This window comes from Mauremys reevesii, linkage group 10, assembly GCF_016161935.1.
Source record: "Mauremys reevesii isolate NIE-2019 linkage group 10, ASM1616193v1, whole genome shotgun sequence".
Classification (NCBI taxonomy): domain Eukaryota; kingdom Metazoa; phylum Chordata; order Testudines; family Geoemydidae; genus Mauremys; species Mauremys reevesii.
Window position 1 is genome coordinate 29,931,459 of NC_052632.1, and position 26,422 is coordinate 29,957,880.

General features: G+C 43.6%; 1 protein-coding gene across 1 annotated transcript in view; it reads left to right on the forward strand.

Annotated features, from left to right (window-relative positions):
- KLF13 (Kruppel like factor 13) overlaps positions 1–11,835 on the forward strand; it is a 49,564-nt gene extending 37,729 nt beyond the window's left edge. The window contains exon 3 of the mRNA XM_039490940.1: positions 10,360–11,835. Within this exon, the coding sequence (XP_039346874.1) occupies positions 10,360–10,652 (293 nt within the window). The 3' untranslated portion in view covers positions 10,653–11,835. The remainder of the gene's footprint in view (positions 1–10,359) is intronic.
- Positions 11,836–26,422: the final 14,587 nt, after the last annotated feature.

Sequence of the window (26,422 nt, forward strand, 5' to 3'; positions counted from 1 at the left end):
TTTTAAATCCAAGGAAATTAATCCACCAGTTTATAGGGCTCTTGTTATACATATTTTGAATAATGTGTCCAGTTTTGGCCTCCTCACTTAAAGAATGAGACACTCTCCAACTTAGTGTATAGTGTAGGCAAAGATGACCAGTATAATGGAGAGTACCTCTGAAGAAAATGCTTAATGAAGCTGGGATTATTTAACCTTAAAACAACAAAGAGGTGGCTTGATTAAAGTACACTATTCTAAAGTATCTAAGGGCTATTTGTGACAGGGGCCACTCACCTCTACAGTGGACGAGAAGCTGGATATGAGTCAACAGTGTGCCCTTGTTGCCAAGAAGGCTAACGGCATTTTGGGCTGCTTAAGTAGGAGCCATGCCAGCAGATCGAGGGACATGATCATTCCCCTCTATTTGGCATTGGTAAGCCCTCATCTGGAGTAGTGTGTCCAGATTTGGGCCCCACACTACAAGAAGGATGTGGAAAAACTGGAAAGAGTCCAGCAGAGGGCAACAAAAATTATTAGGGGGCTGGAGCACATGACTTATGAGGCAAGGCTAAGGGAACTGGGATTATTTAGTCTGCAGAAGAGAAGAATGAGGGGGGATTTGATAGTTGCTTTCAACTACCTGAAAGGGGGTTCCAAAGAGGATGGATCTAGACTGTTCTCAGTGGTAGCAGATGACAGAACAAGGAGTAATGGTCTCAAGTTCCAGTGGGGAGGTTTAGGTTGGATATTAGGAAAAACGTTTTCACTAGGAGGGTGGTAAAGCACTGGAATGGGTTACCTAGGGAGGTGGTGGAATCTCCTTGGTTAGAGGTTTTTAAGGTCAGGCTTGACAAAGCCCTGGCTAGGATGATTTAGTTGGGGATTGGTCCTGCTTTGAGCAGGGGGTTGAACAAGATGACCTCCTGAGGTCCCTTCCAACCCTGATATTCTATGATTCTAGTTTATTAACCTCTTCCAGGGTAACAAAAGTCCAACAGGACCTGTCACTGTGCCCTTCTTGGTATCTTTAGCCCTGTCTTTGGGCTCAGTTCTCAGCCCTTTCTGGGCTAGCTTTAAGGCCACACGTTCCCTGGTATAGAGCAGTGCCCCAGGACTTCCTGCCTGGAGACTAAGTCCTGCCCCTTCACTTGGGCCTCTAAACAACCCTTATCCCCATCTCAAGGCTTAGGCCACCATGTCAGCAGGGGGACCCAGAACCTCCCACTACTCTGGGTCCAACCCAGGGACCCTATAAATAGCAACCACCTGTTGTTTCCTGTAATACTTGCTGCTGCTGCTGCTGCTGCTATTCCCTGGGCCACTTCCCACAGAACCCCTTCCTCTTTACCCTTACCTCAGAGCTGGAATTCTTCCTCACAGAATGACAATGTCACCAAAATCCATCTTCTGGTTTGCCCTAGAACTCCAGCAAAACACACCTTCCTCATTCCTCTGATCCCACCAGAAACTGACCTGTTCAGCACCTTTTATGTGAGCTGCTACACTCTGATTGGCTGCTTCCCTGCAGCCTCTCTAGGATGGCCTGGAGGACCCACCTTCACTGCTCTTTTTCTGGGACAGGGTGTGGTAAGACCATGAGGGCTCCAGCAGGGGTCCTCAAAGGGCTGGTACACCCCATCACACTATTACAGAGATAAGATCCAGGATCCGCATGAGATCATTGGACAGACTTGTATTAGAAGGGCTGGATTTCAATGAAGAGAGAATATATGTGGAAATGTGAGGATGTATTTCACTAAGAGGATGCATTGTATTAAAAATGTAGAAATTCATAATTTAGTGTTTGGGTGGAATGGGCTTCCACTCTGGTCAAGTCATGTCTTAACATTTTAAAGCAACATTGGACTGTACCAAATGGAAAGGTCATTACTTACTTGCAACTGACTGCAATTTTAGGATAGAGTAGGAATTTTGCACTAATTATAATGTTTCATTGCTTATTATGGCTATCATCATCATAGTAACTGAGTGTGTGTTCATCATTCACTATTTGAGCGGTGGTGGTTGCTTGTATAATTTCTGCTCTCACATTGAATAAGTACACAAACACTTTCAGCACTGACCCTCACACACAGTAAAATAAAGCTGAAGTTTTGCAGCTTTGAAAAATCTCTTTTAGAGAAACATTCATCCCAGTCTAAGTTGATGGCATGAACATTCATGCACAGCAAACACAGAATGGTTATAAGTGCAGCAAAAGCACAGTTATTTAAAAGGTCAAGAAACTAATTGAAGATTTTTGGTGGTGGTTGCAGTTCTTGCTCAGTTCCAGTTCGAGTAGTTGCTCTTGCATAGGGAGAGCTGAAGATCAAAGTAACCCTGTCAACATCTTGGTAGGCCAGGTATTTGGTGGGAATATCTCAGTTGGGTTGGTGTGTGCTTAGAATCTCCAATCCATACATCTTGGGTTTTGACAAAATTATTGTGAAAACCAAAGAAAGTGAAAATGCTAGGGGAAAAAATAAATTTTGGAACTTAGGAATGCATGAGTTTCCACTTACAGGAATATGGAAATTTGGGAGTTTATTTTTTTCCCTTTAGATTCTCTGCAAAGAAAGCACCATTATATAGCATCAAAGCTACATTTTAAAACCTCTGTTGCCTTGAGGAGGTTACGGGTTTCATTTCTCAACCAGCTTGAAGTGCCTTTATGTAAACAGGCATGAAGTGGCAATGGAAATATTCCCAAGTGCATGCCAGTGTTATTTGAAGACTAGTTTTTAAAAATAGTCTATTAGTTTGTTCACTCAGAGTGCAAACCCAATAAATTAGACTGCATTGGTCTAATGTTCTTTCCTAGAATAGCATTTCCTCTTTTGGAGGAGGGACACTTCAGCTGCTTCTCTACTGATCCTCTGCCTCCTATCTTCAGCAGCCACTCGGCCTGTTGCAAAACAAAACAAAAAAACCCAAACACTAAATTATGAATTTCTATATTTTTAATACAAGGATAGTGCTAGTTGGCGTGTTCAGGTTTCTCACTCTGTTTTGATGACAATATGCAATTCCCTTCCATGAACTAAATGACCAGATTACAGTTCACTTTGGAACCAAAATTTCTGGCTTTGTGGTCACCAAGCCTCCAGCTGAGATGTCTCAGGGAATTCAGGATAAATAGAACTTCTTTGGAGAGCACATACTTGCTCTGTGTGTTCTGGGCAGCAAACATGACCAGCAGAAGCTGTCATAAGCTAAGTCAAGATATTAAGTTATAAGCATGTGAACCTCCATGTAATTAGATTTAGATTTAATAATGCTCTAAGCCTTAGGGTTGACAGCTGTTCCATTTTTAATGGGGCAGTTCTGATTGCCAAATCTTTGACCATGTGTCCTATAAAACTGAAAATGTCCCAAATGTCAGAGTCTGTCTTGGCAGCTCAGTTAGTTGTAGATTTTTTTTCTTTTTTAAGCTTGCACAAACTCACTGGCCTCTCTTCTAGACTCTGTGCAGATTCTGGGCACTTGAAGAAGCAACTGTCCAGCTAAGTTGGTGAAACTTAAAGCAGCTTCTCTGAGCACACATGCGCCTTAGAGACATCCTCCACCATGCCTATCATGTGGCACATTGCCACTTAAGATATCCCTCCACTGCATATAGTTAACAATCCACATGGAATCAGGCTGCAAGCAGCTGCAGATGGCTAATGACATGATGCAAGTTGGCCCTTCTCAACTCCTCAGCTTGTGGCAGGTCACAGGGGAACAAAACAAGAGTCTTTCTGAGGAGGGATAAGGCAGAAATAGCGAGGCTGTTAAATATTGAGAGAGAGGGATGTGGCCGTGAGCCTCAAGGGCGTTAGAAAGTTGATCAGAGGATGCATTATTCACACCACCTTCTTTCTTCATTAATCATCTTTTTAGCAACAAAAATTAAACAGATGAAAGTTACTGAGAGCAAAATAGTTTTGCCATTTCCTCTTGGCCTTCTCAGGAAAGGGTAAATGTGTCAGCTGCACACTCAAAGCCGTAACCCTTAGTGTACAAACAGTGGCTTTTAGCGAAACCTTAAACACTTGCACACACTAGGGCTAGAAACTTGGGTCTGCCTGAGCAGTGCTCCATGAAAGGACTTGAGAAGTGGGGCAGATGTGGTTTTGTACCCCCTTGTCCCCTGAACCTGGGGCCAGCTGGGCCCTGGCACAACTTAGAACAGCCTCCAAGTTGCTCTGAGTTACACTGACTGCAATGACCTCCTAAGGGATATTCCAGTAATTTAGGATCAGCCTGAATCTGTTCGTACCCCCTGCACTAAGGACTACAAAGGATAGTGGCATGCAAGGAGAATCCTCAGCTGGACATATACCAGGTTTAAAGTCAGCTATGTACTACAGAGTGGCACAAATCAGACTTAATAGAGGCCAACATCTGGCCCACTTCTGTATTTCTTATCTCCCATGATGATGTGTAGCATGTGTAATTACAGATAACACAGATTTATCAAATGAAATCATCATACAAGGGTGGTTTCAGACACAATTTACATGAACCCCTGTTAAAACTGACCCTACTTGCTTCTAAATCCTTTTCAGAAGCAGAGACAAGTTTCTCACACCGTTTCTATAGCAAGATAATGCCCAGTACCGCACCTCACATTTACACAGTGAGGGTTTCAGATTTCCAGAACACAACAGGGCACACAAGAGCTTAGCACAGTTTTTCCCTTTGGCCTGTTTGGAGTTCAGGAAGAAGCCAGAATGTTCCTGCTGGTGTAATTTTGAATTAAGATCCGTTGAATTTAGCTCTCCAATGTGTTATTTTTCCATCTGTCCTATACTTTAATGCTGTAACTCCAGACACAAGCTGGATGATGTTATGTGCTCTGTCAGAGGACCAAGAGAGGTTGCAGTTCAGATTTATTAGGATCTCTGGGATCCAACTTATTTAAATTGTTGTTGAATATTCCGTACCTTGTAAGATAGCCATGCACCTATTTCCTCTCTGAGGAGCCTGTGTACGAGGTTTTTTTTTTTTTTTTTTAAAACCCTTGCAGTTCATCTTTCGGGATTGACTTCTTTTTTGTGTGTGGCAAGATCTGCTTCCAATGTCCATAACGATCCCTGTTAGCAAAAGGATTCTCAGGTAGCCATGGTACAGTTTGAAGAATATATACACATTCTTCACTTGTTACACTAGTTTTCAGTCACCATGTAATATTTCTACACTAACCTTTAGGGCCAAACCCTGCAGTTTGTTACTAAGGCAAAACTCTCATTAGCTTCAGCGTTGCGTGAGCTAGGGTTGCAGGATTTGCTTCACAGAACACAAAGGAGAGAGCTACTTTAGTACTGAAAGCTGTTTGGAGAGAACACTGTGTCCATGGGGTAATGCTTATGCAAGAAAAATGTACCGTGGCTGCATGTTCCCTCATACAATTAAGCAATCAAGTCATATAATTTCCAGTTCTGTTGATTGCTTTACTGCCAGTAAAAGGCCACTTATATAACCTACCTGCACAGAAAACCACTTCTCTTTTGTGTGTGAGAGGAGGAGACTGATGGCAGCCTGAGAATTTCCATATGTGGTTTTGGAAGAAGTACTGCAGCTAGGACTCACCTTAATTAATACCCAAAGGCAGCTTTGCTCCTGCCCTCATGCTGATGTTTATAAAGAGTAATGAGTTTGGTTTCTTTACATTAGGCATCCAGGGCTCTTTCACTGTGGAGTTTTTCTTTAAGGAGGACTTACCCCAGAGTTGGGAAGCATTTTAGAAAACTAACAATCCCTAGAAGCAACCCTGTCTGCCAGTCATGGTTGGGAAAGGTGACTCCACCAGGCCAAGAAACTTCGGGGCAGCTACAGAAAGAAAAGTAGTCAGACTTTGACATGACGAGGGAGGACTGAAATGAGGGCGAGGAAGGTTGAACTGGAAGGAGCGGGAAAAGAGGGCTTGGAAAGGAAGAGTACAGGGGCTAGTGGAGGAAGATCCTCTCCTTCTATACCCTCGGGAATATTCAAGCATCACCATTTTTATTGCTCTAATGCCCATTGTCCTCACTATAATTGTTGTCATGCACCTCTATTAGCTCAGGCTGGCCATGTGGACAGATGTCATATTCTGGCCCATAATGACTGGCTCTCTATGAGTGCCCAATGGGCCAGGTACTATTCTACTTCTAAGCTCCAGGACCTGGGGTCTCTTCTACCCAGAGGGACTCCGTGCTGGTCAAGGCAGCTGGCTGAAGGGAGGTGGGGAGGAAAGGAACAAAGAGTGAACACAGCATCCTTTCCAAATGTGAAAGAGCAGCTATGCTAGCATCCCAGGGCTGCTAGAGGCATTGTGCCTGCTGCATGGTACTAAACACTGGACATAGAAAATAGCAGCTGATTGTGAGCTAGTTGATCTATAGGTGAGATACCACTTTGTTTTTTCTTCATGGTCAGGCATTTCCCTTCACTATCTAAGAGCAGCCATTGAGTGGAGAAAGTCTTCCCTGCCAACAGCATTTGCTGATTCTGGTTGCTATGAAAACACACACTAAGAAATTAGTCTGAGCGATAAAGAGATCAGAAGCTTCCTCCAGGCCCAGCAAGAGCAATATTGAAACAGAAAACACACCCTTCCCCTTACACACACACATGAAAAGCAGAGCTAATGGAAATGTTAAAGCGTACCTATCATAGTAAAACATGTGCAGTGTACTCAGAGGGAAAGCAAAAAGAAAAATTAGACAGGAGACAACTTAGAATATTTCACAGGGTCATGCAAGAATTAAACAGAAAATGAATGTGTCCCTTGCTCCCCAATGTGGCAGTGGCTGGGAAAACATGCTTCTAGCACAGGGGTCTCAAACTCAAGTGACCAGGAGGGCCACATGAGGACTAGTACATTGGCCCAAGAGCCGCATTACTGACACCTCCCCCCCCCGCCGCCCTCGGCCCTGCCCCCACTCCACCCCTTCCACAAGGCCCCGCCCCTGCCCTGCCTCTTCCCACCTCTTCCCTGCCCCCCTTCCAACCCAGTCCCCGAAATTCCCACCCCAACTCCACCCCCTCCCTGCCCCCAGGGGGCACAGAAGGGATGAGAGGTGTGGCAGGGGGTCAGGGCAGGGTATCAGGGTGCAGGAGTGGTGTGGCAGGGGGCTCAGGAGGGGTGCGGCAGTGGGTTCAGGGCAGGAGGTCAGGTGCAGGGAAGGGGGTTGGGGTTCAGGAGGGGTGTGGGGTGCAGCAGGGGGCTCAGGGCAGGGGGTCAGGGAAGGGGACTGGGGTGCAGGTGGGGGGTTCAGGGCAGGGGGTCGGCAGGCAGCTCAGGGAAGGGGGTTGGGGTGCAGGAGGGGTGTGGGGTGCAGCAGGGGGCTCAGGGCAGGGGGTCAGGGAAGGGGACTGGGGTGCAGGAGGGGGTTCAGGGCAGGGGGTCAGCAGGCGGCTCAGGGAAGGGGGTTGGGGTGCAGGAGGGGGGCGGAGGCAGCAGGGGGCTCAGGGCAGTGGGTTGGGGTGCAGGAGGGGTGTGGCAATGGGTCAGGGTGCAGGGTGCGGCAAGGGGCACAAGACAGGGGGTTCGACTGCAGGAGGGGTCCGGGGGGGTGGGCTCTGGCCCTGCCCCCCGTGCTGCTCTGGGAAGTGGCTGGAACGTGGGGGAGCAAGGGCACAGGGGCGTGTGTTGCTGTTGCATCAGGCACTGCCCCCAGCAGCTCCCATTGGCCAGGAACAGGGAACCACGGCCAATGGGAACTGCTGGGGGTGGTGCTTGAAGCAACATCAACACGCCCTCTGCGCCTCTCTTCCCCCACGTTCTTTCCGCTTCCCGGAGTAGCGCGGGGGCAGGGCAGCGCAGGGCAGGCAGGGAGCCTGCCCTGCCTCCAGTGTGCACCCAGCTGGAACCGCTCTAGGTAAAGGCTGGGGGAGGGCGAGGGCGGGTGTGTGTGAGGAGCTCACGGACCACAGAAAATAACTTTGTGGGCTGCATGTGGCCTGCGGGCCGCGTGTTTGAGACCCGTGTTCTAGGAGCATGGTGGTGGGGCAAGGGAGGGAAGAAATAATATATACCTTGCATCACTGAAATGTACAACTCTTGCCCAATCCAAGGAGTGGGGGTTTTATGGTCTTTGCATCTAGCACTCATCAGCTAACATGGGTCAATCTCACATGGGGCCCTTGAGTTGTGGAATTAAGAGAAAAATGAGGGGTCCCTAGAAGATTCCTTCCCCACTCCCAAAATGGAAAATAAAGTGATGCTCAGATGTCATAATGTTGCCTGTGGATTTGCTGAAACTGGTTCAAACAGCAGAGCTGGCTAGTCTTGTGATATATGGAGAGGAGGATTAGAAAGAGGCTGTGTTTTTGGGGGTTGAATATCGTCTAAGCTTTGTTAGCTATCAGAGCTACATGAATGTACTGGCTGGATGCTCCTTTTAACATAACCACTTATGTTTAGGGCAGAGTTTCACACTTTTCTGTTCATGTACATCTTGCTTTATTAGCATTCACAGTGTCTGCACCAGTGGCGCCTGCAACCTTATGCACGTTACACATAGCGTGTATCATAGCTAGCAGGGTTGCCAGAGGGTAACAGTGATGGTGGAAAAAGGGGCAGTTCCCTCAAGTCCCTTGTTGGAGAGGGGCCCCAGAATAGTGTTGGGACCTGGCACCTGGGCATCACAGCACCACTCAGGTTTGGCCTGTTCAAAGTCGGGGGCAGCGAAACGTGAGTGGTACTGTGATCCCTGTGTGCTAGGTTGCAGCACCACTCACTCAGATTTTGCCCATCTGCTCCTCTGTCTCCATCAACGGAGGGGCGGATGAGCCAAACCTCAGGGACACTGCAATACTGTGCGCCAGGTCACAATGTCTGAAGAAAGGAGCCAACCTCAGCTCTGCAACCCAGTGGGGGGGCTGAGCATGTCGCAGACGCAGCAGGCAAGGTGCTGGGACCCAGAGCTGCAGTGGGCATGATCCCACTGGGGTTGGTGGTGATATTAAATCTCCCCAGCTCAATACTATGTGGAAAAAAATGTGTGTGTGGGGGGGGCTAGCATGTACCTCCTTCTTTTGTAGTCTGAGTTGATTAAAAATCCAGAGATACTGTCACAGGAACAAATGTGAGCTTGATGTAATTGAGAAGGTGAAAAACTTATATGCTTACCAGACAACATAGACCTGGTGGTCATGAAACATGGAGTATGTGCTTTGTTTATTATTTAAATGCTGAAGCATTTGGTATCTCCTGCTGCATGGAGGCATCCCCAGGATTTCAGCTCACCTTTGCCCTCACCCATTAAGGGAACAAGTTCTCAGCTCCGTCTGCAGAAGATGAAGCATGCATCCTGATTAGCATGAACATGATCGTCGCTCCTTGTGCATGGGAGATATAATCCTATTCTCGCTAATCAGAGATGCCTCTTAAAATCCCATGAGGGGTCATTTATCAGTACTTTTATCTGGCCTGTTATCAGTGCTACTTGCCCCAAAGATGCAGTACATCAAGACTGCCTGTCTTTTTAAGGGTATGTCTACACTGGGAACTAGGGGTATAATTACCAGCTCGTGTTAGACATACTCACACTAGGCATCCCGAGTACGACACCCCCCAGAACCTCGTGTATATGACACTTGCTGCTGCCCATGCTACTGTGTCTACAATGCTATTTTAGCGCGCTAGCTTGAGCAGAGCTAGGGCAAGTATGTTTAATGCAAACTGGGATTCACACCTGTAGCTGCTAAAGGTAGCCTACAGTGATGCTCTAGCTCAACCAGGAGTTAAGGGCATGATGCAAAAATCAGTTGGTGAAATTCTATTGCCTATCTTCTGCAGGAGGTCGGACTAGATCATTATAATGGTCCCTTATGGCCTTAGAATCTTGGAACAGAAAATTCATCTTTTGGAATATCCTTTCACTGCCTGCCTTTTTTCTATCACATCAAACATAAACTACCTGTCTTAAATCTCAAGGCTCTTCACGACCTATCACCACCCTCCTCATCATCTCTCAGTCACTATCAAAGTCAACTCCTGCCTCTGACCATAACCCCAAACTCTGGGGGTTCAGAGAGTGCTCCACAGATGCACAGGCAGTGCAGATAGGATCAATAAAGTCCATAGTTACATAGGGTGGGCCATAGTTACGTAGGATGAGCTCCCACGGCTGTCCTTGCCTTCACTGAGAGTGGCAGGTGCTCCGCACCTCTGAAGATCAAACCATTCACTAGAGTCACTTGTTATTTGGAATTCCCAATAATTTGGAATACAACAGCAGCCTCCTCTACAACAAATAGACCTTTTATCTGCCTCCCTCTGGGAGGAATGACATCCACTCCATCCCCACCTCCCACATTTTTCCTCTTTCCTACAGAAACGTGAGAAACATTGTGCTTGCAGTGCTGGCCCTTGTAATTACAAAGACCATGTCATTCTTTTTGCAGGAGAGAGGCCTTTTGAATGCAGCTGGCAAGAATGCAACAAGAAATTTGCCCGCTCCGACGAACTGGCCCGGCACTACCGCACTCACACTGGAGAGAAGAAGTTCGGTTGCCCACTCTGCGAGAAACGTTTCATGCGCAGTGACCACCTGACGAAGCACGCCCGTCGTCATGCCAACTTCCACCCCAGCATGCTCAAGAGGCGGAGCGGTAGCAGCTCCAGAACGGGGTCCGTCAGTGACTATAGCCGTTCGGATGCGTCAAGCCCCACCATCAGCCCCGCCAGCTCCCCGTAAACCTACCTGCACTGGATGTCAGCACTTTGCCTCTGACACTTATTGTGGAGTTGAATTTGTGTTGCACACAGTTTTAAAACTGTCGCTTATTTTGTTTTGTTTTTTTTTCAAATCAGTAAGTAGCTGCCTCTCACTGCAACTTCAAAACAAGAACTCTTCACCTCGCCAAACAGGTGCCTGGTCTAACCTCACGGACAGATGGATCTTAATGTCCCACTTAGTGGCTCCTGCTGCCTCAATATTTCATACGTTTTACAGCCATAAACAGATGCTCTTGATTGTTGTTTATATATAAAAAAAACCAGAAAACCTTAAAAAAAACCACAACCATCTATAATTCACCTCAGGTGTCCGAGCAGTTTTGAGAGATCGGATTGCACAACACAAGCATATATACAGTTACAATTCAGTTGTGTTGGGATTTCTCTCCCCCCCCCCCTCCTTTCTCAGGGATGGCTATTTATATTACACAGTAAGTACAATGAAGACATACCTTTGCCACAACCTTACTCGGTAAATATATTTGCACTCAGAAGCATTTTGTTAGGATTTTTTCACACACGTGGGGAAAAAAACAAAAACTAGTACTGGAAGTTAGTGCCAGGCTCTTTTATTGTTTGATTTCAGTTACATCCTACCTTTGGGGGGCCCACTTTTTCATGCAGCTGCCCTTTGCTTTTGAGAGCAAGCAATCCTTTCATTTCTCACCACAGATGCTCCAAAAGCCAACTTCCTGTTGCAAAAATCTTCCTGTCCAAGTTGGATAAACTTTTCTTTTTAAAGCTAGATTAACTTCCAAGAAAGATTTCTAAATGAGATGCCTTAATCAAAGAATCTAAACACAAGGAAACACATTTACACTGGGTAACAGCTTTTCCAGCAAGGTGGTATGGAATTTTGGAGGCATTTTGTCTTCTGTCTCAGTTATAAGCACTCTCTGCACTGCCTATCGAATATGGGACCAACGAAATATTAAAGCAAACCACATTGACTTGAACAACTCCCCGCCCCCTTTAAAAAAAAAAAGAACAGAGAAAATATTGTAGCTGAACCGATGCCCATCAAAACTTTTATCAAGGTACTTACCTACTGTACATGGGCGCCAACTTATATGGGCTCTTGGAGCTAAAGCCCCAGGAATATTCATAATCAGGGGCTCTGCTCCACCAATATTTGGAGCTACATTTTTCCCCCTCCCCAGAGCTTCCCTGCCTGAATGTAAAGAGAGCGCACAGCGCGTCTCTCTCTCCTTTGCTGCTGCTGCCGTAGCCTAAGGGCTGCAGCATTAGCATAAGAGGAATGCTAACTGCTGCTGAAGCACTCAGGAGGGGGAGGGGAGTGGAAGGGGCCTCCCATCCCCTCCCCTCTCCTGCCCCTACCTGGAGGAGACACAAACGGGCCAGGAGACAGACATCACTCACCTTAGCAGCTGTTGGGGCTTCCGTGAGTGTTTGACCCTATGATTTTTTTGAGTGTTTGACCCTATGATTCCCCCCCTGCCCCAGCCCCAGTCCCAGCCCCTACTCCTACCCCCAGTGAAGCACAGCAGGCTGCACAGGGGAGGCAGGAAGCCACATGTGAAGGCAATGCCCCCTCCCCCAGCACCCACCAACCCACCCGCCACAGGAGGGATGGGAGAGGGAGGCTTCCTAGACCTGAGCAGCTGGGGCTTGGGTGAATTTTATGACACCCTGCTCCCCCGTCCCATAGCCAGCCGCCACCCTGCCTACCCCACTTCTGCCCCATGCTGGGCAAGGGGCAGCCCCATCCACAGTGAAGTTATGGTGAGGGGCAGCAACATGGAAGGCCACCTGTGCCCCCCCCAGTACCCATCATAGGGGAGGGGAATGAGCTTTCTGGACCTGAGAGGGGCCCTAGGAGCATGTGCAGAGTGTGTGTGCCGTGCGGGGCAGGAGGGGTCCCTCCCCTGGAGCTTGCTGCTGCCAGTGGTGGTGATGGGGAGTCCTCTCTGGCCCTAGCCCTGGGGCAGCCTGTCTGCACCCCAAGTTCCTCATCCTCAGCCCTGCCTCACCCCAAAGCCTGCACCCCCAGCACCGAGCACGCTCCTGCACTGTGAATCCCTCATCCCCAGCCCCACCCCAGAACCCTCACCTGAGGGGAAAAACATGCAACTTAAATTTGGTGGTCAGTTTGGAGTATCATTGTATTTAGCACAATATTTGATTATTTTACACCCTTCAAAGTATGTAACTGGTCATATACAGGTGTTTTCTCTGAATACTGTCTGTGTGCCTCAGTTTCCCCAATGCATTTCTTAAGGCTCTAGGTGGTGGGATAAGGGGGTGTGATTGTTGTAAAGCCCTAGAGGGCCAGTGTGATGCCGTCTGCACAGAGAATGGCTGCAACCCTGCCTCCAGGCAACTGATGGCCTGGGCCACTCTCCTGCAAGGTGCCAACTGAAGGTGTTGGAGAACAAAGAGATCAGGTGGCCTCCTAATGCCTGGAAAAGAGACAAAGGCCAGAGGAGGGAGTGTCAGTGCCTGTGCAGACTTCTGGGAAGCGCATGGTGTGGAAGGGGATGCTGGGATGCTTTGGAACAACTCCATACAAAGCCAGTCAGGACTGTGGGGGAGCCTCCTCTCTGAGCATACTGTCTCCAGGGCAAGAAGCTTACACCTTCCTGGGTCTGACCTTGGAGCATTCAGCCCTTCCACACTGTGCACTTTCTGCAGCGAGTCTGCCCAGGCAGGTCCTGGGGCAACCAGAGGTCCCTGCACCCCAACTCCGCAGTCAGATGTGACTCTCAGCCAGACAGTAAAACAGAAGGTTTATTAGATGGCAGGGATACAGTCTAAAACAGAGCTTGTAGGTACAGAAAACAGGACCCCTCAGTCAGGTCCATCTTCGGGGGTGGGGAGCCCAGACCCAAGTTCTGGGCCTCTCCCGATTTCCCCAGCCAGCTCCAAACTGACACTCCCTCATCTGGCCTTTGTGTCTCTTCCGGACAAGGAGACCACCTGATCTCTTTGTCCCCAACACCGTCAGTTGGCACTTTGCAGGGGAAACTGAGGCACCCACACAGTATTCAGAGAAAACATTAAGAACATTCCCACTTTGTCACAACAGGTGCAACAAAATTTAATACCGTATATTGAAGCAGGCAAGTGCTGCTTCTGACTTTCCACTTTTAATTGACCCTTGTAATCTTGTGGTGCTGACACATTGTAGCTTCATTTTATATCAGCTTACAGGGTGAGAGCGGGGGGGGGAGGGAGGACCACCATTTTGGGCCCCACCAAAAATTATACGAACCTGCCGCCTATGCTACTGTACAGCTGGATGCTAACACAAAGAAATTGCTTAAGACAAAGTTTCTGTCCACTGTTGCATCATAACTGTGGTCACCGATAAAAAGGAAACAAAAAACATGCATTTTTTAAAAAGTGTTACAAAAATGGTGTTTTAGCTCAAAAAATACTTCAGGCTTCTCTTTCACCTGTAGAGCAGCATTCTATAAAGCAATGTCCCCTTCACCTATGAGACATTATATATTAAAAAGGGGAGTTGTGATTTTTCTATCCATTTTTAATACTAGACCACTTTATCGGGTATATATCTATGCTTTATAAATGGTATATCATATAGCAAAGGACCAGAATATTGTGATGTCACAGAGACCTCATTGTCAGAAAATATACTTTGTTCGGATTGGCTGGTTCAGATGGTGCATATTAAAAATTCAGGTGCTTTTGGTTTTGGATTTTTTTCACATTACTGTAAAGAATAAATGCAGTCAAGTGTAGCACAGTGAAAAGAAACTCAATACACCAAACCTGCTGTTTGATATAAAGTGAATGCCTCCACATTCCAAAGGAGTCTTGATCCATATCTTACTTGCTGCTTTGCATTGATCCAATTTTACTAGGTTTTAAAAATTTTTTGTACTGTATATTAACTGTGAGGGGCTATTACATTATAGATTTGTATGTAGTTTCATAGGTACTTGCATACCATTTACATTGTTGATAATTCCAAGCGCTCTTTCAGTTGTATGATTGGTAACTACTTAAATACAGGTTAAAGTGCAGATATTTCAGTATTTTTGTGTATATTTGTTTTAAACTTCACCTTTACAAAAACAATTTTTTCTATTGAATTGTAAAATCACATAAGGCTGGACATTCTGGTTTCATATGATGGATGGAAAAAGCCTTTTGATAGAAGTCCGATTATTGTTTAACTTGTATGATGAGTTGCCTACACACTGTTGGTTTAGAAAAAGCCATGTTCATTTACCTCCCTAGTTACAACTGTTGTAATCTCTTCTGATAAAATACACAACGTTAACATTTTAATACAATTCAGGTAGCAGGAATTCACTTTCCAATGGTTTTTGCAGCTCATAAGAGTGCTTTTGTGCTGTAGTTAGTAAAAGGACAATAAAGACAACTAGCTTAGAGAATTGTACAGGTCAGTTGTGCCTAATGCACACACTCTATAAACAGTTCATTAAGTGTAAAAATATTTCTCTAATCATGAATAAATCTTACTATAGGGTTAATGATACAGGAAACAAAACTGAAAACAAAGGATGATTACAAAGTACTCATCAAAAAAGTGATGGCCTTTATGTGTTATGGCTTCAATTGGGTATGCTTTATCGTCTCCAAAGAAAGCATTATTTTCGTCTTAGTTCTGTTGCAGAATACAATTCAATTCCATCCATTATAATACATGGTGACATTGATTTAAAACAGGTTCTTGACCTATCACTGAAGGCAAAATTCAAGTTTATCAGGTATACTAAGAATTAAGGTAACTCATGTAAAGATACGGATTAGTTTATAAGCAAAATGCTTTGACTGTCTCAGTCTAGCTACAGCAAAAGTTTGTCCCTACTGCTCTAGCAGCACTGGAAGAGGATAGTAAAACCGTTCTGAATAAATCTTTCACCCAAACAAACTGTAGCTTTAATCTACCTGCTCTCAAAAATATTTGGATTCATTCTGTAACGTTAGATGGAAGCAAAAATGTTGAATGCAAGCTGTTCTCAATGGAATTCCCAACTCAACCAAATAATCTCATGAGAAAAGCCATGAGAACAATTTTATTCTTAAACTGGGGCAGTATCTGTGTCAAACCTTCAAAACCTTTGAATTTCTTCCACCTCAGAGATAAAATTTTGTAGTTAATATTCAGATCTGTCATGCGTTAAGACCCTGGCTAGAGTTTCAAAACTGACAAATGCTTTCTACATTAGTGGCCATAAATATTATGAACATTTAGGTTCTTGTTAATGCCAGTTTAATAGCGACCTACACTAGTGCATCTGTTAATGGATCAGCAAATTGATTCAGAGATACAGTGAAGAATCCCTTCCCCACAATCCAATCCATTGGTTGTTTTAGAATTGAATCTGAACAGCACCTCTCTCAAGATTCTCTTAGCTAAAGGGACAGTTTTGGTTTCTCCAGCATTTGTCCAGAAGCAGAAGTGGCAGCAATATCATAAGATTCCGTTCTCATTCCTCAGTTTTTGCAGACTCACGTAGCCTAGACTGTTCAGATAAAGCATTTGAAATCTGGATGCTTATCCATACGGACCCCAAAGGCCAAACGTTTTGCTGTTTTATCGAACATTCTCACTTAAAAACTAGTCTCCCATTACTACACCCAAACTCCACATTCAGTATACACAGCTTTGGCTAGGTACAAATTCTGTCCACTGCTCCATGTCAAGTGTTTATTTCCTTCCTTCCAAGCACAGAGACCCAAGCACTCAGCTGATATGGCTGGTCTTGAACAATGAAATTGCCTTGAGATTTTAAATTTTTGTTTTTATTCAACAATAAATTCATTAATAGCAGCAAACAATAAAACCCTTAGGATTTGTTTACAGTTGTCCCCAGCCCAGGTCCTAGCTTCTTTTGCTGTAGTTAAACTGAAGTGCCATGATGTAAGAAGAGCCTACAACATTGAAAATGATCGTTTTAGTTTTCTTGGAAATTGTAAAGATTGCTGTGGTTCTCCATTAAACGTTCATTAAAATAAACTGAAGTCTGATTGACTGTAAACTACACACAGTTTGATATAAACTCTGCTTTCTGTTTTATCAACATTAAGGAGTTAATTTTGTTGTTGAGCTGGAACCAGCACGATTTGAGGACAGTAGTTTGTTCCCTCCATGGGTTTCCACTCAGATACTTTTATATATACAAATTTATTCTAGTTACCAGAAAATTGCAGTATGATCCATTGGACATAGTTTAACTTCCCTCTGTGGAAAACCCAAAGTGCATTAATGGCCATAAAACTTCAGTTTCCTGTCCTGCTTCTTGGAAAGGAGTCCAGCATGGTAAGCTCTAGGCAGCTGGGCTGTGTCATATGAGGTGCCCCCACAGCCTTAAAGTCTGCAAACTAGTTGGCTCCTTGCTTTTATAGCATTTCTTTGTTTACATTGGGTAATGGTAAAGGTATATATTTATAACAAAACAACAAAAGCCTATGTTTGATAGGAACACCTAATTTCTGTATAAGATGATGTGTTTTCTCTATGTACCCTACCTTCTTTACTGCATTATTACTTGCAATAAATTCTAGCCCTGCAAGCTTCTGTACAGCTTTAAACCCTCATTACCGTGTATCAAGAAGTTCAATGCTTTTTGTATGTTTTATATAGCCAGTATAGCATCAGGTATAGGAAATGGCCATGTGAGAGCTCATGAAGTCCTCATTCGATTTCACACCTGGCTTTGTCCAGTCAGAGTATCTGATGTGAGTTCTAAGTTTTTTACTGCGTGAATTGTGTTATGTTTTGAGACATGCTTTATGAACAAAGAATAAGGAAAATAAGACTCTTTATATTTAAAGCTTGCCTTCTCATAGCCACTTGCGTTGCTAATTTCACCAACTGATGCCCACAAACTGACTTTCTGGTGCTCTGTTACTCCCATATGCCTCATGTTTGTGCATATAGATGCTCATGTGTAGATATGACAGTGAGCAGTATAATGGGTTTATATATTTTTAAGCATTGGGGATGACTATATAGCCAGCAGGTGGAAGAGAACATAACTAAATAGTGCTTGTTTACCCCGAAAAGAATAAAAAATAGAGTGCAAGAAACAATACTTGAGGGAATGTTGACAGAGCAATGATAGGTATCTATTTTGTTATAACTAGTGATGAGTCTGACCCAAAATCCTAGAAACAAACATTATTGGGACTTTGGGAGAATTTGGATCTCCATCTGAACTTTGTGGTTTAGACCCATCTTTAGTTACAACTATAGTTAGTTGTGTATGTACATTGTGTGTGTGTACATGTGCACATGTTCATGCGCGGACACACGTGTTATAGTCATATTTTTCACTTTTGGTGAAATTTGATGTTACATACATCATTTTTACCTGGACAGTTTTATCAACAGCATTTCAATGCTTTCCTGGGTCACTTTTTAATCTTTCTAAATCACTACATTGAAGTATTACAGTTGTACAGTTATATTCTGATCTATTCTTGCTCTGCTGTAACTTTTTATGTATTTTGTACTGCATAGAGTATATATTGTAACAATGTCCTAAGCAAAAAAAATAATAAAAAAATAAAAAATAATAATAATAAAAATAAAAAAAACCCAGTTGTAAAATACCATCTTAACTTGTATGCATGGTTAATGACATTTACATTTTAAAATAAAATTTGTAATTAAAAAAGATTTGTTATTTCTGTCATTTTCCTTTCCTTGGGCATTAGAGTAAAGACATTTATACAACTGCTAGGGATTTTTTCTCCTAAACAGAAATAATTACTTTTCAGTTGGACAAAAAACAAGGGAAGGTTTATTATACATCTAAACAAAACAAGAACAAAAAAACCCACCTTAGTGGAAACAGAGATTTGCTTTCATTTACAGGTTTTTGAATGTTATAGATCTGATGAAATTAAACATAGTATTACTGTAAAACTGAGTAAATTTAATATCAGCACAAACTCTGTGCATGAGTGACACATATATATGCTCTTTTTTGCCTTTTACTGGGATTTTATGCTTACTGAGTCAAATCTAGAAGTCCTTATTGAAGATTTATGCTCCCAATAATCCCATTGGCTTCAGTTTTGTTGTTCTGTGCCGGCTGATAGTGGGGGGAGGGGCAGCAGAGTGAGGGCAGCTGGCTTCAGCGGTGTTACTGAGCATGATCAGTCTGTGAAGGGTAAGTGGTGATCAATAGCTTCAATGAGAGTGGTTAAAATTCAAATTTTAAGGCCTGATGCATTCAAGAGCTCTTCAGTTCCCTGTCTGCTACCATTTTTCTGTGGCTTGGCCCTTGGGGAAAGAAAAGCTTTCCCAAGTTGAGCTCGTGTAAATCAAATAAGCAAGTGCACAGACGTTTCCTATAGTTCATTAGCTTGAAAGTTCTTCTACAATGCAGAAGCCTTGAAATACACATTTTAAAAATATAGTTTCAGAAATTCACTAGCACCAACTATAGAGAAAACAGAAAACCTCACATTAATGCTGAAAGGGAATGTAATGATTGTGAGATGTGCTGCATATGCAGCATTAGACAGCCAAGTACACCCATTTCCCCCTTATGTTTGAATAATGCAGGGATAGATGAATAGATTTTCTTCAAACTTGCAAGTAGGATGAAAAAACCCCAAATTCCCTTCTAAAGGTTATTTCTTGGGAAAGTTACAGGTTTAGAATAAAAGTGCTTTATTGACCATAAGTACTGAGTTGAGTTGCTACCTCAATATTATAATGTTATATGCCTACACACCCAGACACCCACACGTTTAAATATATATGTTAACACATTCTAATTCACAGAAGAAACTGCTGTTGTCAGATTGATAAATGTATGAGGTTTCTGCCTTGCCTATGACTCAACACTTTACCATTAAATGTTTATAACCTTGGCAGATGTCTATCTGTTCAGAAGATAATAGATCATGTTGCTGGATCTATAGTGGGATTTTCCTAAGGTTACCTGCAATTGCATTTGTAAGTGTCAGAATACGCCTCCTTAAGGTTCAGTCCTCCTTAAGGAAACAAACCCACAGTATATGTGCTAACTGATCACAGGAGACTAATTAGAACTACACAAATATAAATGCAGTGTAGATAGAGACAGAAAGAGGAGAAGTCAGAGAGAAAGGAGACTGAAGCAGAAAAAAAGATGGGAGAAATATGAAGGCCAAAAGGATCAGAAAGCCCAACCAACATTTGAGCGGGCCAAAAAGGTACAGCCTAGACCCACTGGGCTCAAAAATCTCAGGGCTGGCTAGCTGTTATTTTCAAATACCAGACTGTGCTATTTGCTAACAGCAAGGTACAGAGCAAAAAAGCAGGGAGCTATATCATATGCCAATTAAACAGGGGAGGCAGATGTGCCTAACCACAGTGAGTTTGTGGCAATGATTAGGGCATAAGTGTTGAGATAGGGGAAGGCATTAATGGGCTTCCAGACATGGGAAGGGAGTCTGGATGTCAAACATCTGAGAGGCAGGCTGCAGCAGGAGAGGTCCAGGAAGCATGAGAATGAGAGAGAAAGAGAGAGCATTTGTCAGGAGTCAGGATAGTGCTTTGGGCAACTCACTGAACAGACTAAATAAGTCTAGGAAGAGACTCCAGCGTGGGATTTCAGATGGGAAAAGGCCCTTAAGGCCTATAAGTGAAGTACAGCTAGAGCGGCCTAAATAATAACCTGCTAATTACTCTACATACTCAAAGAGAAAAACACTCTAAAATGTAATTGTTGTCTCATCATATTGTAAATAAAAGATCAACCTGCCCTACTGATTGGCGATGGCAGGAGGCAAATTTATTCTTTTGACTACCACTAGCTGGAGTGAAGATTCATCTGACAAGAAGGGGCTGCTATCAGGGCTGGGTGGTGGTTCTGCTGCTGGCAGTGCCCCTGGCTGAGCTAACATTTGCTCTCTTTGTGTCAACGAATAAACTTTACTGACTGAGCAAGAGTGGGCCTGAGCCTGCCAGCCGGGCTGAGGCAAACTCACAGGCAGGCCAAAACGCAACAAAGCCAGAAGCAATTGTTCTCCAGCTCAGTGGGTGTGTTACAGGCCCTCAGGCAGCATCTAAATCCAGGATACTCTTCTTTTGCACTTTATGTGCATGTCTTTATGGAAGCAAGCCTGCCACGTACGGGCAGGAGGGAAACGAGTGCCATGCTGTCTCTACTGCATGGACTGCTTCACTTCTCTGTGGGATCGCATGTACCTCAGAAAAAATAAGGCTGGGTGACAATGGGTAGAAATAGCAATCGAGAGAGATTTGAAAGGGGTGATGTGGTGGGGAGGAAGATGACTCTGACAGTGACACTTTGCACAGACTGGAGGGTACAGCATGTCATTCCTCAGTAAATGGGATCCTGTGTCTTTAAGAAGTGACTGTTTGCATTTTCCCAGGCCCTCTTATTGCAGAGCTAACTCACTGAGTGAGTCATTTCTGTAAGATCCTGGAGACAAAATAGATACAAACCATAACAAAACACAACAGCAACGGAAAGAGAGGCACTCCTCCCCTCCCCCGCCCTTTATACCAACAATCCAAACATACCAAAACCTTCCCAGTGGAGGAGAAACAAGAAACAGACAAACAACTATTTTGCTATCTCCTGGGTCTCTTTGGGGCAAGGAGATTGTACCTACTCATTGCCACATACAATAAATGTCGACGAGAGTTTGCTAGCTTTTATTTCAGAACATCAAAGGCTCTGGATTTTCCCCTCAGGCTTTGTTTTTCCCTTAGCAAGTCAGATGGATATTTGGAAATCCCACTCATTTGCGACAATACTCCTACCCTCTTCCTTTCTCCCTCCACTCCCCTGGCCGCCTGCAACCTCACTTTAATATCCCGTATTTAAGAGCCTGCCTCTCAGCCACCATCTATAGCCAAGGGGGATGGGATAGGCACTCCCTTCAGTGCCCAGACCCAAAACCATAATTAAACCAAGTTTCCTATGCCAAAATGCTGAATCACCACAGATCAGGACCTGACAGAGTATATTTTTCCTTCTTTGTGTTGCATGTCCCCCCTTTTTATCCTATGATTGTTCCTATACTGATAGCAACTTCGATCCCTCCAATGTTGTGGATAACTGAGGTACGTGGACTTTATGCAGTAATGGAGAAATGGCATACATCCAAATCTTCTAGTCTCATAACAACAAAAGTCGCAGTCTTCAGTCATTTGCTAAATCATTGGTTCTCAAACTTTTTTTTCGTGGACCACATGAAAATTGCTGAGTGTCTCAGTGGATGACTGATCTTTCCAAATGATGTTTGTACCATTAGCTAACTATTTTAAAGCACTTTAGATAAAAGCGCTATATAAAAAAAACTTAATAATTAATGTTTTTTTGTTCTACAAATAAAAGCACACAACTCATATTTTAATATCAGCAGTCTTACCTTTCTAATGCGATGGATGTGCCCTCTCCCCCGCCCCAGCAGCCCCCGAGCAGGGGCTAGGAAGAAGGGCCGTCTCTCCCCGGCAGCCGCAGCCCTGGAGTGGGGGAAAGTCGCCTCTTTCTCTGGTCACTGCAGCCCTGCACATCCCAAATTCCGCCCCCACCTCCTCTTCTCACCCCACTGTCCCCTCCCACCTACCCCCTATTTCCCCCAATGCCACCACCTCACCTTACATGTGCATCTTCTCCAGGGTCCAGGCACCTAATTAATGCAGCCAAGCCTGCTTGGCTCCACTAATTAGGTGGGTGGCCCTTCATTCTCTTGTATGCAGCTGCCCAGGGCGCTCCTCAGAGGGAACTATCCACAGACCACCTGAATGGAGCTTGCGGACCACTGGTAGTCCACGGTCCACAGTTTGAGAACCTCTTTGCTAAATTATTAGATCCCTAATCTGCCTGCATAGAGCTAAGTCATTTGTACACACGGAGAGACAGGCAGGGGTCAATCAAGCTACTTTCCTGGAAGTGCAGAAATGGCCCCAACATGACTCAGTACCCAAGAGCGGACATAACCCTTGCGTCTTTTCTTTGGGACCAGATAATGGGATGATTTGTCCCTTAAGGCACTGCTGAACATTCTATCTCAAAAGCAGATGTACTAAACAACTGCTACGGGAAGCAGGAGTAAACTGAAATCTCAGCAGACTCAGGGCACAGGAACCTTGTGGGACACAGGACTGGATGAACAACAGCATGCAGTGAATAAAACAAGACTGGCTAGTGACTTCCCACTGAAAAACTCCACTGGATATTTTTGGACTCCACCTATCCCCTTTTAGGAGAGATAATTAATGCAGAAGGGAAACAAGGAACGAAATAAAGTTAGGTTCTAAGTCCCAGAAAGGAACATTTTGTATTCTCTGCACAATCACTATGATTAAAGAGAGCTGAAAAGAATAGATTACATTTCAGGAGTAAAAATATGCTACAAAACTGTAAAAATTGCATGTTATATTGTGTTTGCTAAGGGAGCTGAAGAGTTTCCACAAGACAACACTTCACCACTTAACTGTTATTAAATATGAACTAAGGAAAGTCAGAAGAGCCATGTTGAAAATAAATCTAAGCTCTGTCTGATTTTGCACACTGCTCATCTGCAGTGCTACTGCTGGCGTACCTCATACTCTAATTCTGCACTCAGTAGGATTGGCTCTGACTTCCAGAACAACTGGCAGAAACTCCAGAACCATAAGGCAATTTATTCATCTGAGAATAAAGGATCCAAAAAACAAATGTAATCATCAACAAGGAATCCTTTTCAACCATATGCAAAATCCATCACAGAGCCTGGCTTCTCTGGGTGATGGAATTAAGCAATGAGAATGTTTAAATATATTTTTAAAATACCAAAAGCAGAGCCTTAAAATAATCTGTCTGGGACTGAGGCCTATTGATAAAAATAGAAAAAAATTATTAAAGAAGTTGGGATTGAAGGGGAGGGATCTTAGTGGAAACCAAAGAAACTCTTGGACTGAGCAGTTAAAGCATGATAGATAGAATACTGCGTGCTATGGTAATAGGATTAAACTGTTATTGTACTGATAATAATGGACTCGATTTATGCCTCTCTGCATGCCCCAAGGCCTTATGTTACATTTGGTATTATCAACATTAATGCCAACTTTGCTAGCAGAAGAGAAAAGGAGGAACCTGTATCTATAATCTCTGTGCCCTAACCCCACTTCTCTTCCATTTCTGTATTGATTTCCCAGGTCATGCTTTCATTCAGAGCACCAGCCTATTCACAGTAGGTGCTAGGTCCATCTCATTTGTCTACACAGCATCCATCACTATATAATTGAACAACTTCTGTCACCATGGAGAAGACACCATGAACCTTGTTAACAAGTTCCAAACCAAAACATCTTTAATTGCCTCTTATACAAATAAAGATTTTTCCAAAATAGATATCACAACATTTTTACACTGATTCTAGTTTATAAATTCCAGACTTTACAGGAACAGTTGCAAGGATTATCAGATCAGATTGGAGAACGTCAGCGGTGTAATGTAAAACCCCTCTCTCACATAAAAGATGTGATCATGCCCTATAAGCACGTATGAAAAAACACCTTTGAGAATAGTCAGGCTTCTTTTTGAAGAGTTGCATGATAATTCCATGTTCGAATTGGAACTGTCATTTACTGTATGCATGGCTGAGATCTGGAAAAAAAATTGTGGCTAGGAAAAATTTCTGGGAATTATTAAATGCAAAAAGTTTCCTACCTTTACGGAATGACAAATGCTTGCCCCTGTGTCACTGATTAGACAGACAGTACCTCTTTGCAAACCCTCTACTTCAGGATCTGTTTATTTCTAAGCATGTAGACAGATAATTGTATTAGTTGAAAGGGGTTATAAAACAACTGACGTAATAATTACATGCCATCTAATTTCCCCCCCTAATAAATAATGTTCTGGATTTTTTTTAAATTGCAGCTATATCCATAATGAGCTTTTGGAGCCATCAGTCCAGGCCACAGTTAAATGACATACAGTATGATACAATACAGATGAGGTGGATGTCATTTATATTTTCTATTTGGACTCAATTGTCTTTGATAATAAAATGTTAAATCTCAGTTCTTCTGCAAACCTTTTAAACTCAGATTTTCAAGGTACCCCTAAGAGGACTAATAAAATACTGGTTTCTGTGACAATTTCCTAACACAAATATTCAAAGGCAGAAACGCGATACAAGTTTACCAGTAAAGAGGTATAAGGTCCTCTCTATTCAAAACCTGGTCAGATAAGGCAGTAACTAAAAAGCCATCAGATGATGACTGATTTCAGCAGCCTATGGGAAATGAGTTTGGTGGGCTCAGTCCAATTCTCAGGTGACAGGTTGTCAAACCACTAAACCCACCACAATTGGCACCCCTTGTTGGATATCTCAACAGACAAGGTAGGGGCTGAGTGAGCATAAAGACTGAACTAGAAACTCCCTTTTGTAGGTGTCCTTCCTCATGAGGGAATTGTGGGGGATGTTTGCACAGCCACTGCCTGTGTTACACCTATTCTGTGTACAAAAAAAATGTCAGTCTCTCGGGCTGTCAAGATGAAGGACTGGCTTCTTTCAGGACAGACACCACACTTACCCCTCCCAAACTCTAGACATCCTATGGCATTGACAGGGCGCTGATGACCCATGTTCAATATTGCCTGTTCCAGTCAGGTCCACAATGCTGCACAAATGCATGGTAGGGGCCACTTCCATTTCAAATCCCAGCTGGAACCAGATCAGCAGGAGAAAGTATTAAAAATTAACACTAATGAAGTACCATTTTTTAAGCTTCAGCAGAGGATTGGATCTGAATCTGATTGATTTTTGGCAAAAGGTCGGGGGGGGGGTATTTTTCATAGTCACACATCCATAATCTGAATTTGGGTCAGGAAACTTTTTTTTTTTTTTAATTTTGTAATTTGTTGTTGAGTCAAAAACATTGGTTAAACAAGAAAAAACAAACATTTTTGAGGTGACTCTCTTACCAACACGTCAAACCTCTGGATGTCCAAAGCATTCTATTTTCCTGGAACACAGCATGGAAGATGGAACATCAGAGACAGTCCTTCACAACTGGATCAGACGCCAGGCTAATCTTGTGACTCTGCTTCAATTCACATGAACAAATTACACTATTTCTTAGTATTACAAAGTGAGTCTTTGGGATTAACATTTTTGCATCCCAAACTGTTATTAAAACTAATGTTATTGGATTTAACTTCAGTTCAACTTTAGCTTGAGTGTAGATGGGCACAACTCTCACTGACTTCAGTAAAAGACAGAGCTGAAGTTGGTCCCTGGCCTTTAAATCTGACTATGATTTGCATGTATTATTTGAATTTATCTATGTGGCAAAGCTTTGTTCTGGGTGCACACAAACAATTTTATAGGAAATATATATACAAATTGCAGTGATATCAAGTAACCAGATCCTCCTAACTCATCAAAACTTAGCACCATCAACATACTCTATCTGCAAGAACAAGAGAAAAGTTGGCATCTGCCAGACCAAGGAAGGGGAAATAATTTCCAGAGTAAGGACTCCTAGATGAAAACATGTTGCTATTATTTAAACAAAGGATTTGTTAAATCAAGAGCCTCAGCTGATCTTGACCTCCTCAGTACTGTACCAAGAGATTGCTGCACTTCAACTCATTTTTTAATCCTGGCATCTGGTCCAAATGTAGCTGTTTCATAAAAAGGTGAGCAAGTAATGTTTATGGATTAATGATTCATGTTAACTTTCACCATGCTACCTTTGTTATAGCTTTTCCTGAGGCTAGTAGAGCTACAGCAAATAATTGCAATGCT